This window comes from Vipera berus, assembly GCF_964194415.1.
Source record: "Vipera berus genome assembly, chromosome: Z".
NCBI lineage: Eukaryota > Metazoa > Chordata > Lepidosauria > Squamata > Viperidae > Vipera > Vipera berus.
This window is the reverse complement of record NC_138205.1, coordinates 77,582,664-77,598,124: the sequence shown is the minus strand read 5'-3', so window position 1 is coordinate 77,598,124 and position 15,461 is coordinate 77,582,664. Positions and strand designations below refer to the sequence as shown.

The following is a 15,461-nucleotide window of genomic DNA, read 5'->3' as shown; positions in this document are numbered from 1 at the left end:
GTTCAATCTTAATATAGATGGCTCTTTGACCCCTTTCAAACCAGTGATCCTCTTTGTCCAGGATATGGACTTTGCTGTCTTCAAAAGAGTGATCTTTGTCTTTCAAATGCAGATGGACTGCTCAATCTTGTCCTGATGGGTTTGTTCTCCTATGTTATGCAGATGCATTTGTGAAGTGGTTGTTTTGTTCCTCCAATGTATAGATCTGTATATGTCTCATTGTGTGAGAATGATTACTACTCCTCTGAATCTCAGTCAAGAAAAATACGACAGTATGGAAGCTACAGTGTAACAATATTTGGAGGCAGCCTGCAATCCAAGAAAAGGGTCCTGGCCTACATTAAAGGTTTGTTCTCTGTTCCCAATGTTTCTTAATTTTTTGCTCTCAGGACCCCTTCCCACTTTTAAAAATTAGGGAGAACTCTAAAAGAGCTTGTGTTTGAATGGGTTTTACTTATTGATATTTGCTCCATTAAAATTGAAGCATCCACTGCTACTACCACTTTCATGATTGTTTGATGGGATTTTAATAATGTATTATTTTTCAATATAGGCTTGCAAATAATTTGATTTTGTGGTCTTTGAGGTCTACTTCTATTATTTGGTTACCTTGGACTGCCTGTTTATGCCATAAATTTTGCAGATTCACTATAGTTGCTTCTTGAAGTTTCAGTTAAGCAAGCAGCTAAAGAGCTCTTAATTCTAATACGTTTGGTAGAAAAAACACACTTTAAATTTTAAGAAATATGCCATCTGGTGTCATTCAAATAGACCAACAGCACAAACACAATAATTTCACCTTCTAAGATTCTCCAGGTTCTTTTCTTACAAATTCTACAACTCCCAAATGATGCTGACTTTGAGGGGTGTATATGGGGAGATTGTGTACATTTAAATCAGAAGTTTCTGTTATAACGTGCTTTTCTGGCATAACATGCTTTTTCTTCAGTCAACTGAAAAACCAAGAATACTACGTCTTCCATGGGTGATGTTACGTCATCACTATTATGTCACATTGGTGATGTTACATCATCATTATTATGTCATCTTAAAAATTGATTTTAAAAAAATCAAGTATAGCCTCTTAACCATGGAAATGCCCAGTCTTACAGTATAAAAGATATGGCACATCCTCATCTTTAACTCTGCTTCCACGCATTAGAGTTATGTAGACATTATATTTAAAACCTAACCCTCAGTATTAACAATTCCCAGTCTTGATTTAAAATATTGTGCACATTTAAACTTTACAAAATTTATTGAAAATTAATTATTTGAAGATCTACTATTTGTCCTATAATAGCTGGACTAAACAGTTAGAGACAATTCTGCCAGCATGGAAACTTGAGAGGCTGCTTGTTGTTTCATACCCTCTCTCCTGTGCTTAATTTGTTGAATTGGATTGCATCTTTCTTCTTTCTGTTAAATTCAGATCTTGATATCCTTAGAGAGGAAAGCCCTCTTTTAATAACGTCTAGCAAACAGATGATAAAATCTTGGTAATCAAGGCTTTATAAAGCGCCCTTGTGACACAGTCATTAAAGTGCAGTATTGCAGGCAAACTCGGCCCACGGCCTAGAGCAGTGATGACAAACCTTTTAGAGATGAAGTGCCCAAACTGCAACCCAAAACCCACTTATTTATTGCCGGGTGCCAGGTGGGCGTGGCCTACTAGGTGAGCATGGCTGTGGTGTTCATGGCAGATTGGGTGGGTGTGGCGAAGGTGGGCGTGGTCACCTCAATGTTGCTTGTGGGGAGAGAGAGAGAGAGAGAGAGAGAGAGAGAGAGAGAGAGGCATGAGTGTTGCGTTTCTCTCCGGCCCAACCACGTGCCGGAGAGGGTGACCAGGAGCTGGCCGACGCTTGGCTTGTGCCACTGTGCACTCCCATCTCCCTGCCTTTCATCCCACAGGCCGGGCATCCCTGGGGTGCTAGACTTACTGAACGCCATGGCCCAAGCAAGCCGGACGAGGAGAGGCCAGGCAAAGCAGGGCATGGCCGTGTGTGACAGGATTAGGCTAGGAGGGGTGGGTGGGGTGAGGCAAATGAGCTGCTGCTGCACACCACCAGCCTCCAAGTGCTCGCCATTTCATGTGTGTGTGCTGGGGGGGGCACTCAGCTGGGTTGGGGTGGGCCAGGGCTGGGGTGGGGGCCAGTCCCTTGCCATTTTTGGGACAGCCCCGGGGGCCAAATCTGTGTTTGACATGTCTGATCTAGTAGAACAAGAATGCAACTTGGAACATATGCTCTCCTTTTGACTGGGATGATTGGGTTCACCTGGTTATTCAGGATGGGCACCTTTTTCTTCAAGCACCAATATCTTCTATAACAGATCATCCTATCACATTTCTTAAGAGTACTGATTAGACAATATAATTCTCATACATGCAAGGAATAGCTAATAGTTTCTATTGGACTGCTAAGTAATAATGAAAACTTTATGTCAATTTAAATGCTTGAGTCTTAGCTTCTGAAATTTGAGCTGGCCTGCTATTTAGTTAAAATCTGATTATATGTTTAAATTGGCTGGAGTATATAAGGCATTCTACACAAATGGTTAAGATAAAGAGAGTTTATTTAAGCTGCAACACACATGGTTTTAATACATTTAAATCACACAAATAATAATACACTGAACTATCAGCAGTAAAACATTTCCATTGGAAATGCATTAAAATTCTTAAGCACTTCTTTTTTTACCATCTTACTGCAGTCTTCTTATGTGTTTCTAATCTACAACCCATACCTTTTCTGTAATCATGCAAAAGCAAATCAGAATTTGAATGGGAAGTCCATTTACTATAAAGAATCATATTTCACAGAGTAGCTCACTTGATAAAATAAAACCTATAGAGTTCTTCAGGTAAGTACACACATTTCAGAAGCCATGAACTTTCAGTTGTTCCTCTTTAACAATGCCAACCTGCAGAAAATATACAAACACCAGTAAGCCCTTGGCAGTTAGGACTAGAAATGTCACATAAAATAAATCCAGATATTAATCGAAGTACAATGATGAACAGTTGAGATTGGTACATAGTTACATATAGCAGCAGTTTTCAGTTTACAAGTCAAGCTAGAGAACCCTCAAATGCTTCCTTAAAACTTCCTACAATAAAATCTTAACTATTCAAATATATGGCATTAATTGCGATATTCAAAAAACCAAATGTTAGAGTCAAACTGTTACATTCTTCTATTTAGCCTCAAGATTAAACTCTTTATCAATTTAGAGAAGACAATAAAGCTCACAAAACTAACAAATTTCTATTTTGTTATCATGTTCGGACCAAAAGCATATTAACAATTTTCAAGTATTTGTTTAACCTAAATAAGCTACGTGCATTGTAATATTTGAGTCAGCAGTCTGAATTGAAAGAGTTGTAACAAGTTACTCACCTCTAAAAGGAATTGGCAAATGTTCTTCCTCTGGTCACCCTGTAACTGGATAACTTCCCCGTATTCAGGATGTTCAACCACAGTACCATTACAAGCAAATTTCTGCAGAAAAACATTGCTATATTCAGTGCCAACAAATTGTTTTTCAGGTACTTGATGCTATTTCCATTACAGATAATCCTTAATTTACAACTATTAATGAGTCTGCAATTATGATTTTAAGTCGCATAATTAAACAGGCCATCATTTGACTACACCCAATTTTATGAGCTTTTTTGTAGTGATTACAGGTAGTCCTCAAGTTACGAACGTAATGGAGCCTGCCCATTCCATTCGTATCTCAAGGATTCGTAGGAGTGAATCTCATACCTTGAATGCAATTCACTTCCAGTTTTTGCCCACGCATTTACTAATTTAATGCGTGGGTATCTCAGGGTGGGGAAGGCCACGGGGGGCCTAGTGATGGAACAGGTCATCTGCTTCAGTCCACCCAAGCCCCCTCACTGAGAAACTTCCTGGGGTCCCCACAATTGCTCCGCTACCCAATCCTGCCAGGTCACTTACGTACCTTGTGAGTGAAGAACTGTCCCCTGTCCAGCCTCTCTGTTTCTTTCTCTGCTCCGGGCAAGAGCAGAGGGAGGCCTCCGAGGCCCAGAATGGACATCGGGAAGCACATGACTGCCACCCCTGGCCTCCGTTCTGGGCCTCAGAGTTGTGGAGGAGGCCTTAGAGGCCCAGAACAAACCTCCAGAGGCACCTCCGTTCTGAGCCTCAGAGGCCTCCAAGGACCTGAACGGACCTCTGGAAGCATGCAAAAGCCTCTCACAGCCTCTATTTTGGGCCTCGGAGGCCTGCAGGAGGCATCTGAGGCTCAGAACAGACTTTCAGAGGCCCACTGAAGTATCCTCCATTCTCCTTTCCGGGTGTCACCAGCCCGGAAAAGGCATCTGACACATGTATTGGGCCTCCAGAGGCATGCAGAAGCCTCCCAAGGCCTCTTTCTGGGCGGCAGCAGCCCAGAAAAGGCCTCTTATGCCTGTATTGGAACTCCGGAGGCACTTGGGATCCTCCCCCGGCTTCGGTTCCATTCTCTGTTGTAGAGAACAGAGCCCAGAAGTACCATGAGATCACACAAGACCAGTAGCGTGAGATCTCGCTCCACTGATCTCATGTGATCTTGCGTTACTTAGGCCTCCATTCTCTGCGAATGCACCAAAGGCCTGGAGCAGCCAAGAAAGCGAAGGATCTTGATCTTCGCAAGATTGAGTATCCAAGGTCTAGTACCTAGGGTAACCGAGGGTGGCAGGGTGAATGTTGCAGTGCCACTGCGGTTGAACATTCATTAAGGGAACGCTCGTAACTCGAAGATTACCTGTATGTGGCACCCATAAAGCAAATGCATGTTGGTTAAGCAAATGCCTCAATCATTGAGTCAACCCATTCTTCATTAAAGAGACTTTTTTTGCAGTTTCCAGCAAAAATGTTATAAACTGCAGTCACAAGACTATGGCATGCTGCAAATGGATGTAAATGTGAGCTGATTACTGAGCGCCCAAAATATGGTCACATGACCACAGGGGGGATGAGTGGTGGCTGTCAGAACTTTGAACATGGGAGATCTGTACTAGATTAAAGTGCAAGAGAGTCATATTTAAGAAAATAAAACAAAGTATAGATATTACATTTTAAAACTAAATAATAATAATTTAATCAACAACAATCAAAACATTGGTCTCCTGATTTAAGAGGGAGTCCTGCACAAGCTTTCTGTCTCAGCTTATAGTAGCAAAGATTGCTTGGTGCTGTTGAGGAACAATTACAGAAGAAGCACCATGTGACAAAACTCCTTCTCAGTCTGCGCTATGGTAACCTCAAGTTCCCTTAGCTGATGCAATTAAACTGAGGCAGCAAGCTTGTGCCTATTCCCCCAGACAACAGGCAGGCAGATTTCTTGCATACAAATTTGTACTTACCGTATTTTTTGGACCATAAGACGCACCGGACCATAAGACGCACCCAGTTTTTAGAGCAGGAAAACAAGAAAAAAAATTCTTTCTCCTTCTCTCTCTCTCCCTCTCTTTCTCTCTCCCTCTCTTTCTCTCCCTCCCTCTCCCATTGTCCCTTCCTTCCTTCCCTCCCTCTTTGTCCTTCCCTCTCTGCATTAGAGCAGTACCCGCGGAGGCGGCCCTGCAGCCCGGCTTTCTCTTGCAGAAAGCAAGCTGAAACGGAGTGAGGGAGATTGCCAGAAATGCGAATCGGCCGATCTCACGCTCCTGCAAACTCCCTCGCTCGGTTTCAGCTTCCCTTGCTACAAGAGAAAGCAAGCTGAAACGGAGTGAGGGAGATTGCCAGAAATGCGAATCGGCCGATCTCACGCTCCTGCAAACTCCCTTGCTCGGTTTCAGCTTCCCTTGCTACAAGAGAAAGCAAGCTGAAACGGAGTGAGGGAGATTGCCAGAAATGCGAATCGGCCGATCTCACGCTCCTGCAAACTCCCTTGCTCGGTTTCAGCTTCCCTTGCTACAAGAGAAAGCAGGCTGAAACGAGGCAGATTGCAGCAGCGCGAGATCAGCCGATTCGCATTCCTGGCAATCTCCCTCACTCCGTTTCAGCCTGCTTTCTCTTGTAGCAAGGGAAGCTGAAACCGAGCGAGGGAGAGTGCAGGAGCGTGAGATCGGCGTTTCTCAGCACGTGCCGATTTGTGCTCCACTTGCAGAGGTTGGGGCTGGCCATACGGATCACCTTCGGACCATAAGACGCACCCTCGTTTTCCCCCCCACTTTGGGGGGAAAAAAGTGCGTCTTATGGTCCGAAAAATATGGTAGTATGGCAGAAGCCACACAAAACATTTTTTTTCATACATGAGATGTAAAAAATTAAAGGGAACATTGCAGGGAGGTGGTAAGAGGAAGCAGGAGATGTGACAGTGGTGCATGGCACTCTTCTGATCATAGCTCTGATGTCATTCCTGGGATCTGCTGATGCCACACTCCCTGTTTAGGAGTCACAGTCCTGAGTGCTCCTAACTTTGGCGTTTACTTTCCACAATTTTTCCAGCTGATCCTTCAGGCCTAGTACTTCTCCACCTTCTGATACTCCTTCCTTACGTTGTCAATTGGCACATTACATCTATCACCATCGCTGTCTTCTGATCCTTGTCTACTATACTACCACAATGTATGGTTGATTGGCCACTACCTCCTGTCAGTCTGGTTGTGTAAGTCCCAAAGGACCATAGCTTTCTTTTCTCCACAATCTTTAATGGGATCTCCCATACAGCCTTAGGAGAGTTTAGCTCATATTCTGTACAGATATTTTTGTATACAGTGTGTGCTGTTCTTGCCTTCATCTTACATTCTGCTGGGAGAGACTGTCCCTCGAGGCCTCCCTGCACAGTCTCACCTTGGGTCCTGTCTAGTGTGGCACAGCCTTCTTTCCATGGATCTGGTGCTTAGTGCCTGTTCTTGTGCTGCTATGATCAATGCTTCAGTGCTGTCTCTTAACCCACCCTTTCTACCCACTGGAAAGATTTCTCAATTTGTGCCGCCTCAATTATAATATTTAGTTAAGTTTTAGTTATAACTAGATTCTACTTCATTATGTTGATGCATTAGTCAAAGAAAAAAAATATAAATGTGTATTTTTCAAAGTCAGTATGTGGCCTGCAGGGATTCTTATGTATATTTACTACCCCCATTTCTATTTGAGTTATACCCCACTGCATTATACCATATAATTCTGATTATAAGACATAGCTCTAATCTTTCAATTGAATTTTGCCAAGGCACTAGTAAATTTAAGTTTATTATTCTGAAATTAATAATAATAATAATAATAATAATAATAATAATAATAATAATAATAATAATAATAATAATAATAATAATAATAATAATTTGGAAGGGACCTTGGAGGTCCCTACTATTGAGCAAGGTACCACCTATACTATACCTGTGCATTTGATTTTTCCTGCCTAAATGCAGAACCTTAATTTTTTCACAATTGAATTTCATTTTGTTAGATAGTGCCCAGTGTTCGAGTCTGTCCAGATCCTCCTGTATCTTAAGCCTATCTTCTGGAGTATTGGCTATTCCTGCCATCTTGGTGTCATCTGCAAATTTGATGAGTTCCCCATTTATCCCTTCGTCCAAATCGTTGATGAAGATGTTGAAGAGCACTGGGCCCAGAACAGATCCCTGGGGCACCCCACTACACACTTCCTTCCATGTAGATGCGGTTCCATTGAGGACCACACGCTGAGTACGGCCTGTAAGCCAGCTACGAATCCATCTGGTGGTGATGCTATCTAACCCACATTTTTCTATCTTATCAAGTAGTAGGTTGTGATCTACTTTATCAAATGCCTTACTGAAATCCATATCTACAGCATTCCTCTGGTCCACTAGTTTTGTCACTTGGTCAAAGAATGCAATAAGGTTTGTCTGGCACGATCTGTTTTTGACAAACCCATGTTGGCTTTTAGTAGTCCTCCCAAATAAATTATTATGGCTTTCCAGTAAATACCATTTATAGTTCTACATCTGATTATCACTAGTTAGTACTATTTGTTCTACTTCTATTTCATATAGTTTTAGCATCTTTCATGTAAACTTCATATTAGATCTCTTTATCCACCATTTTAGTTCATTCATATATTTTAGAAAGGTAGTATATTAAAAATTTAGTTTGCTTTTAAATCTGCATTTTCCTGAAATAATTGTTATTAGCAAAGAAGTAGATTAGCACAATATTAACAAATATTCTAGGAACAATTGATATTAAATTCTGGTTATATTTTGTAATATTTCTAATCGTAAGGATTAGAGACCTTAATCCTTTCCAAATGTGGCAGTTTTAGGAGACTCCATGAAATCAATTTTATCACCATTACTGCTCAAAAGAGTTTTCAAAAATCAATCGGAAGTCAATTGTTTTTTTAAAAACATTTAGCACTTGTTTTTACTAGCTAAAACAAAAATTATTACGTATATTGGCATAACACAATTTCAGAACTATCACAGCAGTTTTAGCATATCTATATAAATTAATGTAGAGATATAAATGTATGTACTTTCAGTTTGGACATTCTTAGTTCAAACATTTCAAAATCCAAGAAACAGAAACTTTACCTTTTTGAACGCTTTCACAAGCTTCTTTTTGTCGTAGTCATCAGCAATTCCCTGAACAGTCGTTAATGTCTTTCTGCCGTTTCGCTGCTGGATCCTTATATGGATGTAGTCTTCAGTCCCTGCCGGGAGTAAGTCGTCACCCTTAGTTGCATCAGCAAACGGGTCTGAAAAGGGAAAATTCATATAATGAAAATGAATCTTTCATTTATACATTTTCTAAATAAAGATATACAGGTTGTCGGTACCCTAAAATTCTCTTCATCATTTTCTAAGTGGCGAAGCTAATTATACCTCAGGAGGTACATGTTTGAATTCCTTAGAAGAGTAGCAGTCCAGATTCACTGTACCTATTTAATAGTTAGTACTCCACGATTTAATACCAAGATATGATTAGATTTTTTGCATTTTTTGCCCACATCCCAGTGATGCTTCCTAAATACAAGAACTGTTCAGACGTGAAAATTGCTTTGCAGTATTTATAATCTGGGTAATATTTGAAGTCAGAGGGTAAGTTGCAGACTGGAAATTTCCTGGGATGTGGCAATTAATTGGCTGCTGGGAAGCTGTTTCTCTACTTTGATTTGTTTGTACCATAAGGCTCAGTCCTAGGTCTTGGTTTGCAAGCGATACAACAGAAGGATTGCTAGGTAAGGTTTGTGTTTCTGCTGATGACACAAATGCGTGTAATACGAGTTGATGTTCCTGGAGGTATTTGTAAGATGGTAAATTATTTGACATTGCTGGGAAACTGGCAAAAATGTGGAAAATGCAATTCAATGTTTGTAAATGAAAGATCATGCACTTGGAAAAAAGAATCTTCTAACACTGTCTTAGGGATACAGTGTTAAACAGAGTAACAGAAGAAAAGGATTTAGATATGTTCAGAGCAGATGGTGCAAAATAAGTAAACAGGCAGCTGTAATGGCAAACAAAATACTGGGATGCATCTCTAGAAGGATCACCACCAGGAAAAGGGAGATCATAATTTTGATACTTAGGGCTTTAATCAGATCCCATTTGAAACAGGATCCAATTCTGGAAACCTCATTTTAAAAAAGGTATTGATAAGGTTGAGTGAGTCCAGAGATAGACAACAAAATGATGCAAGATCTGAGGGACAAACAAAATCAGTAGAGATTGGAGGAACTGAATATGTACAGTCTGATGGACAGAAGGGAAAGGGGAGACATGATTGAAACCTTTAAATACCTTAATGGTGTAAAATAAATTTCTAGAAGGCAGTATTTTCAATATTAAGCAAAAATCAAGAGCATAGAGGCGTAACCTCAATCTGGCAGGAGGGAAATTCAAAAGTAAGTTAGGAAGTATTACTTCACACAGAGAGAGTAGTGGAAGCTTGAAATCAATTTCCAGTGGAGATAATGAACATGCTTGAGATAAGCACAGGTCAATCATTGACAAAAATTTTAAAAATAAAATAAACAAAAATTTCAAAGAGCAGACTGGCTGGACCAGTATGTCTTTTTCTGCCATCAGTTTTCTATGTTTCTAGGACATGAAGAAAAGCTTTCATTCCAAAATCTTTATTTTCTATCAACAAATTATTGTAATTCAAGAAAGAATGGATGAGAACAAACTGCCACCTTAGAAGGAAAGCAAACCCAGACTTCTGGTTTGCGTTGTAGCAACACGGCCGAGAGATAATAATAATAATAATAATAATAATAATAATAATAATAATAATAATAATAATAATAATAATAATAATAATAATAATAATAATAATAATAATAATAATTTGGAAGGGACCTTGGAGGTCATCTAGTCCAACCCCCTGCTCAGGCAGGAAACCCTATACCATTTCAGGCAAATGGCTGTCCAGTCTCTTCTTAAAAACCTCGTGTTGGAGCATTCACCACTTCTGGAGGCAGGTTGTTCCACTGGTTAATTGTTCTGTCAGGAAGTTTCTCCTTAGTTCTAGGTTGCTTCTCTCCTTGACTAGTTTCCATCCGTTGCTTCTTGTCCTGCTTTCAGGTGCTTTGGAGAATAGCTTGACTCCCTCTTCTTTGTGGCAGCCCCTGAGATATTGGAACACTGCTATCACGTCACCCCTCACTCTTCTCTTCATTAAACTACACATACCCAATTCCAGCAACCATTCCTTATGTTTAGCCTCCAGTCCCCCAATCATCTTTGTTGCTCTTCTCTGTACCCTTTCTAGAGTCTCGACATCTTTTTTACATCGTGGTGACCAAAACTGCATGCAGTATTCCAGGTGTGGCCTTACCAAAGAATTGTAAAGTGGTATTAGTACTTCACTTGATCTTGATTCTATCCCTGTTAATGCAGCCTAGCACTGTGTTGGCTTTTTTGGCAGCTGCAGCACAATGCTGGGTCATATTGAAGTGATTGTCTACTAGGACTCCGAGATCCCTCTCACAGTTACTACTATTGAGCAAGGTACCACCTATACTATACCTGTGCATTTGATTTTTCCTGCCTAAATGTAGAACCTTACTTTTTTCCCCACTGAATTTCATTTTGTTAGATAGCGCCCAGTGTTCGAGTCTGACTAGATCCTCCTGTATTTTAAGCCTATCTTCTGGAGTATTGGCTATTCCTGCCAGCTTGGTGTCGTCTGCAAATTTGATGAGTTTCCCATCTATCCCCTCATCCATATCGTTGATGAAGATGCACTGGGCCCAGAACAGAGCCCTGGGGCACCCCACTACACACTTCCACCTGTGGTACATTGGCACCTGGCAGGTGGTACACGGCCATCCTAGAAAAGTGGTAGCGGGGGAAGGGAATGAGCAGCACCGCGCAAGCCTGAGCGAGATGGCTGGAGCTGCAGGGCTGTCAGGGCTCAGTGGAAGCACCAGGATCAGCGCCAGGCTCCAGCTGGAGCTTGGTGCTGATCCTAGCGCTTCTGCTGAGCCCAGAAAAAGTGCATATCATCTGGAATGTGGCAGCACCTCCAGAGTCTTGTGATTTACATTCAGATGCTTGGCAACTGATTCATATTTATGACGGTCACAGTGTTGCAGGGTCATGTGAAGTGACCAAAACCTGCTGCAACCATCCAGCAGATGGGGAGGGAATAAAAACCAAACTCCTCCCACCCCACCCCTGCTGCCAATCCTCAACAGAAATGCTCACAACAATGAAAACCTTGGACAGGAGGAAGAGCACTGCCTGGCGGGCAGGGAGGTGTCTTGCTCGGCTGTGGTTTGGGGGGCACTTTTTTCAGTGCCATTGTAACTTCAAACAGTCACTAAGCGAACTGTTCTAAGTCGAGGACTACCTGTACCTTATCACTTTTTTCCTTTTTTTGGTCATCAAGTTTTTGACACCTTGCTAGGCGACTGGTGGTACTCGGTTGTTGCCATATCCTAAAAGTGGTACAGTGGGTGAAAAGGTTGAAGAGCCCTGTAATAGAGAATAGCTGGGAACAGACGAAAATACATTGGGCTATAGTGAGAACTACAATTGTTATAAAAACTGCTGACCTTTCTGGATTATAAACATCTACTGAGCTTTGACTTTTAAGCTTAAGAACTATTGCAGAGAAAGAAAAACATTGACTTTTGGCTACTTTTGAAGGGTGGAGGCTCTTGGATTGTTCTTAGGTGGTTGAACATTTTGGACTGCAAACTTTGGTTGATTGATAATTGTTGTACCACTGAGCAGAGGAACTATTATAAAACATTGCTTTTAATGGTGGATTAACAACTGGATTATAATGGCCATACATAAACCATAAGAACTATACAAGATTTTGTTGCATGGACCTTAAGACTGGTTGTATTAGTTAAAGCTAATACTCGGGGATTATGGTATTTTTGATAGAATATCTGGAGGGGGTAGATAAAATGGATGCTGCATATCTAACAAAATGTGGTAGAAAACCACATCCAACATTCTCATCTGAAGCCCCCAGCCCGATATATCAGGGATCTGCAGGAGTGACACCTCAAGACAAGGCAAACACCTTCCAGGAGGAAATGTATGCTATGCTGCAATCAATTCAAAAGACAATTCTTTCATATAAAGAAGACACAAGAAAAAAACATGATGAGAATAAAAATAATCTAAACAACATGAGCAATCCTTAATCTAAGCTTACTATCTCAGAAAAAAACTCTCAGAAAATAAGGACAAAGAATGAACAAACAAGTAAAAAAAAACATAAACCAGAGGAAAATGAACAAAAGTTGGAGGCTACAAATGAAGAGAATTACAGTCTGGCACAAGCAAAGAAAAATTCTACAAGATTTTGTTATAATACTGGAAATGGAAAAGGCACCTTATCTTTCAAGACTTCAAAATATACCTGATGACAAGAAAAAAGATCTGATAAAATAAATTATAGTCAGGAGAATCACTAAATTGTTTCTACCATTCCAAACAACATCCATAAAAATACAAAAAAAATCCTTAGTGATTTGAATACACTGATTTGGAAAGTGGCTTGGCAAAAGAAGAAGGCTAGAGTTAGACTTAAGAGAACAGATGATTTGACCTATCAGATGGGGTATTACATGATCAAATATTTGTTTGAATACGGTTAAAAGAATAGATGACTTTTGGGTATAAATGGATTTTATAGTAAGAGAGATATAATTAGAATAGCACTTATTTATGATATGGGAAATGTAAAAATATTGGGATGGCTTAGGTGAGTGAAATGTCTGGATGCTTAAATGTAACTAACTTTGAGAAAATCATAACCAACAAGAATATTTTGAATACTGATGGGAAACTAAATTCAAGTAAGAGCTTGAAAAACAGGATCTACATTGATTCAATAAAACCTTGAATTGCAAATACAACTGAAACATAAGCTGGTTAGAAAAGATGTTATATGCTGATATTATTGTTATTTGTATAAATACTAGAAAAATGTCTATATCTAATTTTATATGTATTGATAGTACCAAGCAATGTATTTGCCTAATGCTGGTAAAATGAAAATATTACTGGAAGAAGAGAAAATATATTACTATCTAACATGTTAACTATGGATTTATAAAAAAAATAATTACTATTAATCATTGTTGAACATGTGAATCCAGACATGTCGTTTACCAAGCTGTGTGTGTGTACACACACACACACACACACATAAATTCTTACAATAGAAAAAAGAGTGATATGCAGTGGTGAATATCTCAGGAGTTAGAATTATACTGATAGAAGACTGCAAAAATGCAAACAAGATCTGATAACCAAGTATGTAAGTCAAATAGTTTTGAATAAGGATATTTTTAAAATCTAAATATCAGATTTTAGTCATGTATACAATTATTCTTTGAACTAATAAAGAGTATAATTTGCTAGGACAAACACACACATTTAAGAAGAAAAAGTAAGTGGCATTTCGATCTGTCACTAACACTTAATGTCAGAAGAAGGCTCAAAAGGATTAATTAAGCTCTCAATTAACTTTTCAATTAACAGATGACCACTAGCATTTGGGACCAGGGAGAGGCCAGAAGATCCTGGCGTCCTCCTCCTAAAGCTGCTGGGAAGTTCAAAGATGTGGTAGAAGAAAGCGGGCGGGCATTCTCGGGCAGCGATTTTATATACCTCCCCGTTTCTCAACCAACGCATTTTGGAGTACCTACGTCAATATTAAACCTGCAGAGCTCCAAAAGGAGCGCTATTCCTCATGCTCAATCCCGTGCCCTAGACAAGCACTGCCTGATTAAACACTGGTTTTAAAAAGTGGCGAATACTGGCTCATCGTCCTCATAAGGTTCACGGCCAGCGTGAGGGACGTGGGAAAGGAGACCAATTTAATAGCAGCCCGCAGTTGCAGCAGACAGGCAACGGAGAAAGGGTTGGAAAACGTGAAGAGGGATGGGGGAGGAAGAAACGGAGGGGAGAAAAGCCCAAACCATGAACAATTTCCCTGCAAAGAAAAAACCGCAGCGGGTGCCGATGCGTCCTCTTGTCACTGAGGCAAGAGACAAAGGGGGACCCATTTCTTACCGAAGGATTGGAGATTCTGGATAGTGGACATGCGCTTCTGTGGCTGGGCGCTGCTCGGGGGGAAAAGACCGCGGCTGGGTTTGCCCGGATTTTCTCAAGTTCAGCAGTAGAGAAAATGTAAGGAAAAATGAAAACAAACGGCGAAACCTGCAGGGCAGAGAAGACCCGGCTGGGGGAGGGGGGATAGGGGATGCTACGTCTACAACAGTAATAGCGACGCTTGCTCGCAAAATGGCCGACGCCTCTTATTTCGGCTCTTGTTTTCCCTAGACAGGGCATGTGATGGTAATAGGGTTTCCGTGGAATCCTGGGAAATGGAGTTTCTTCTTCTGAAGAAACTTAAAACCAACTTTGGACAACGAACTACAACTTACGAAAGGCATGACAGAACAGATTCTCGAAGCACGATCACCTGTTAGTCGGAAACTATGCTGTGCGTGTTTGATTTAGGTTTAGCGTGCAGTTTGAATATTATTTGTAGTTTTGCATGTTGAATAAAAAATGTGGTTTATTCAGTCGTGGCTAAAGCAAAATTAATTTTTTCAGACGTAAAAATACAACCAAAACCTGCACAAAATGAACGTCAAGGGGGAACAAAAGTGTTGGTAGAGTATACAAGATAGTCTTTGAATTACGGCCACAATTAAAACCAGAATTTCAGTTGCTGAGCAAGGCAGTTATTAAATGAGCCATGCCCAATTTTACAATCTTTTTGCCATGGTTGTTAAGTGAATCACTGAAACTAACAATCATGTAGTCATTAAGCAAATTTGGCTTCCCCCATTGACTTTGCTTGTCAGAAGCCAGCTGGGAAGGTTCATAAATGGCTTTCATATGACTCCAGGATGCTGCAACTGTCCTAAATATATGCTGGTTGCCAAGTGCCCAAATTTTGATCAGATGATCACAGGGATGCTGTGAGCAACATAACTGTGAGGAATGGTTGTAAGTCACTTTTTTGAGTGCCATTGCAATTTTA

The 15,461-nt window shown here is 40.5% G+C and overlaps 1 protein-coding gene across 1 annotated transcript; it reads right to left on the bottom strand.

Moving 5' to 3' along the window:
- Window positions 1–2,200: 2,200 nt before the first annotated feature.
- LOC308677128 (eukaryotic translation initiation factor 1b-like) lies at window positions 2,201–14,739 on the bottom strand. Its single transcript, XM_081343292.1, has 4 exons — window positions 14,483–14,739; window positions 8,528–8,691; window positions 3,399–3,500; window positions 2,201–2,922 (listed from the first exon to the last, which is right to left on the bottom strand). Exons 1-4 carry the CDS (start codon window positions 14,511–14,513, stop codon window positions 2,878–2,880), a joined length of 342 nt encoding a protein of 113 aa, XP_081199418.1. The 5' UTR covers window positions 14,514–14,739; the 3' UTR covers window positions 2,201–2,877.
- Between the last annotated feature and the right edge of the window lie 722 nt (window positions 14,740–15,461).

Coding starts and splice junctions, on each gene's coding strand:
- LOC308677128 (XM_081343292.1), bottom strand. CDS start 14,513: ATGTCCACTATCCAGAATCTCCAATCCTTCG. Junction 8,692..14,482: donor CCAGAATCTCCAATCCTTCG/GTAAGAAATGGG, acceptor TTCCCTTTTCAG/ACCCGTTTGCTGATGCAACT. Junction 3,501..8,527: donor TTGTGAAAGCGTTCAAAAAG/GTAAAGTTTCTG, acceptor GTTTTTCTGCAG/AAATTTGCTTGTAATGGTAC.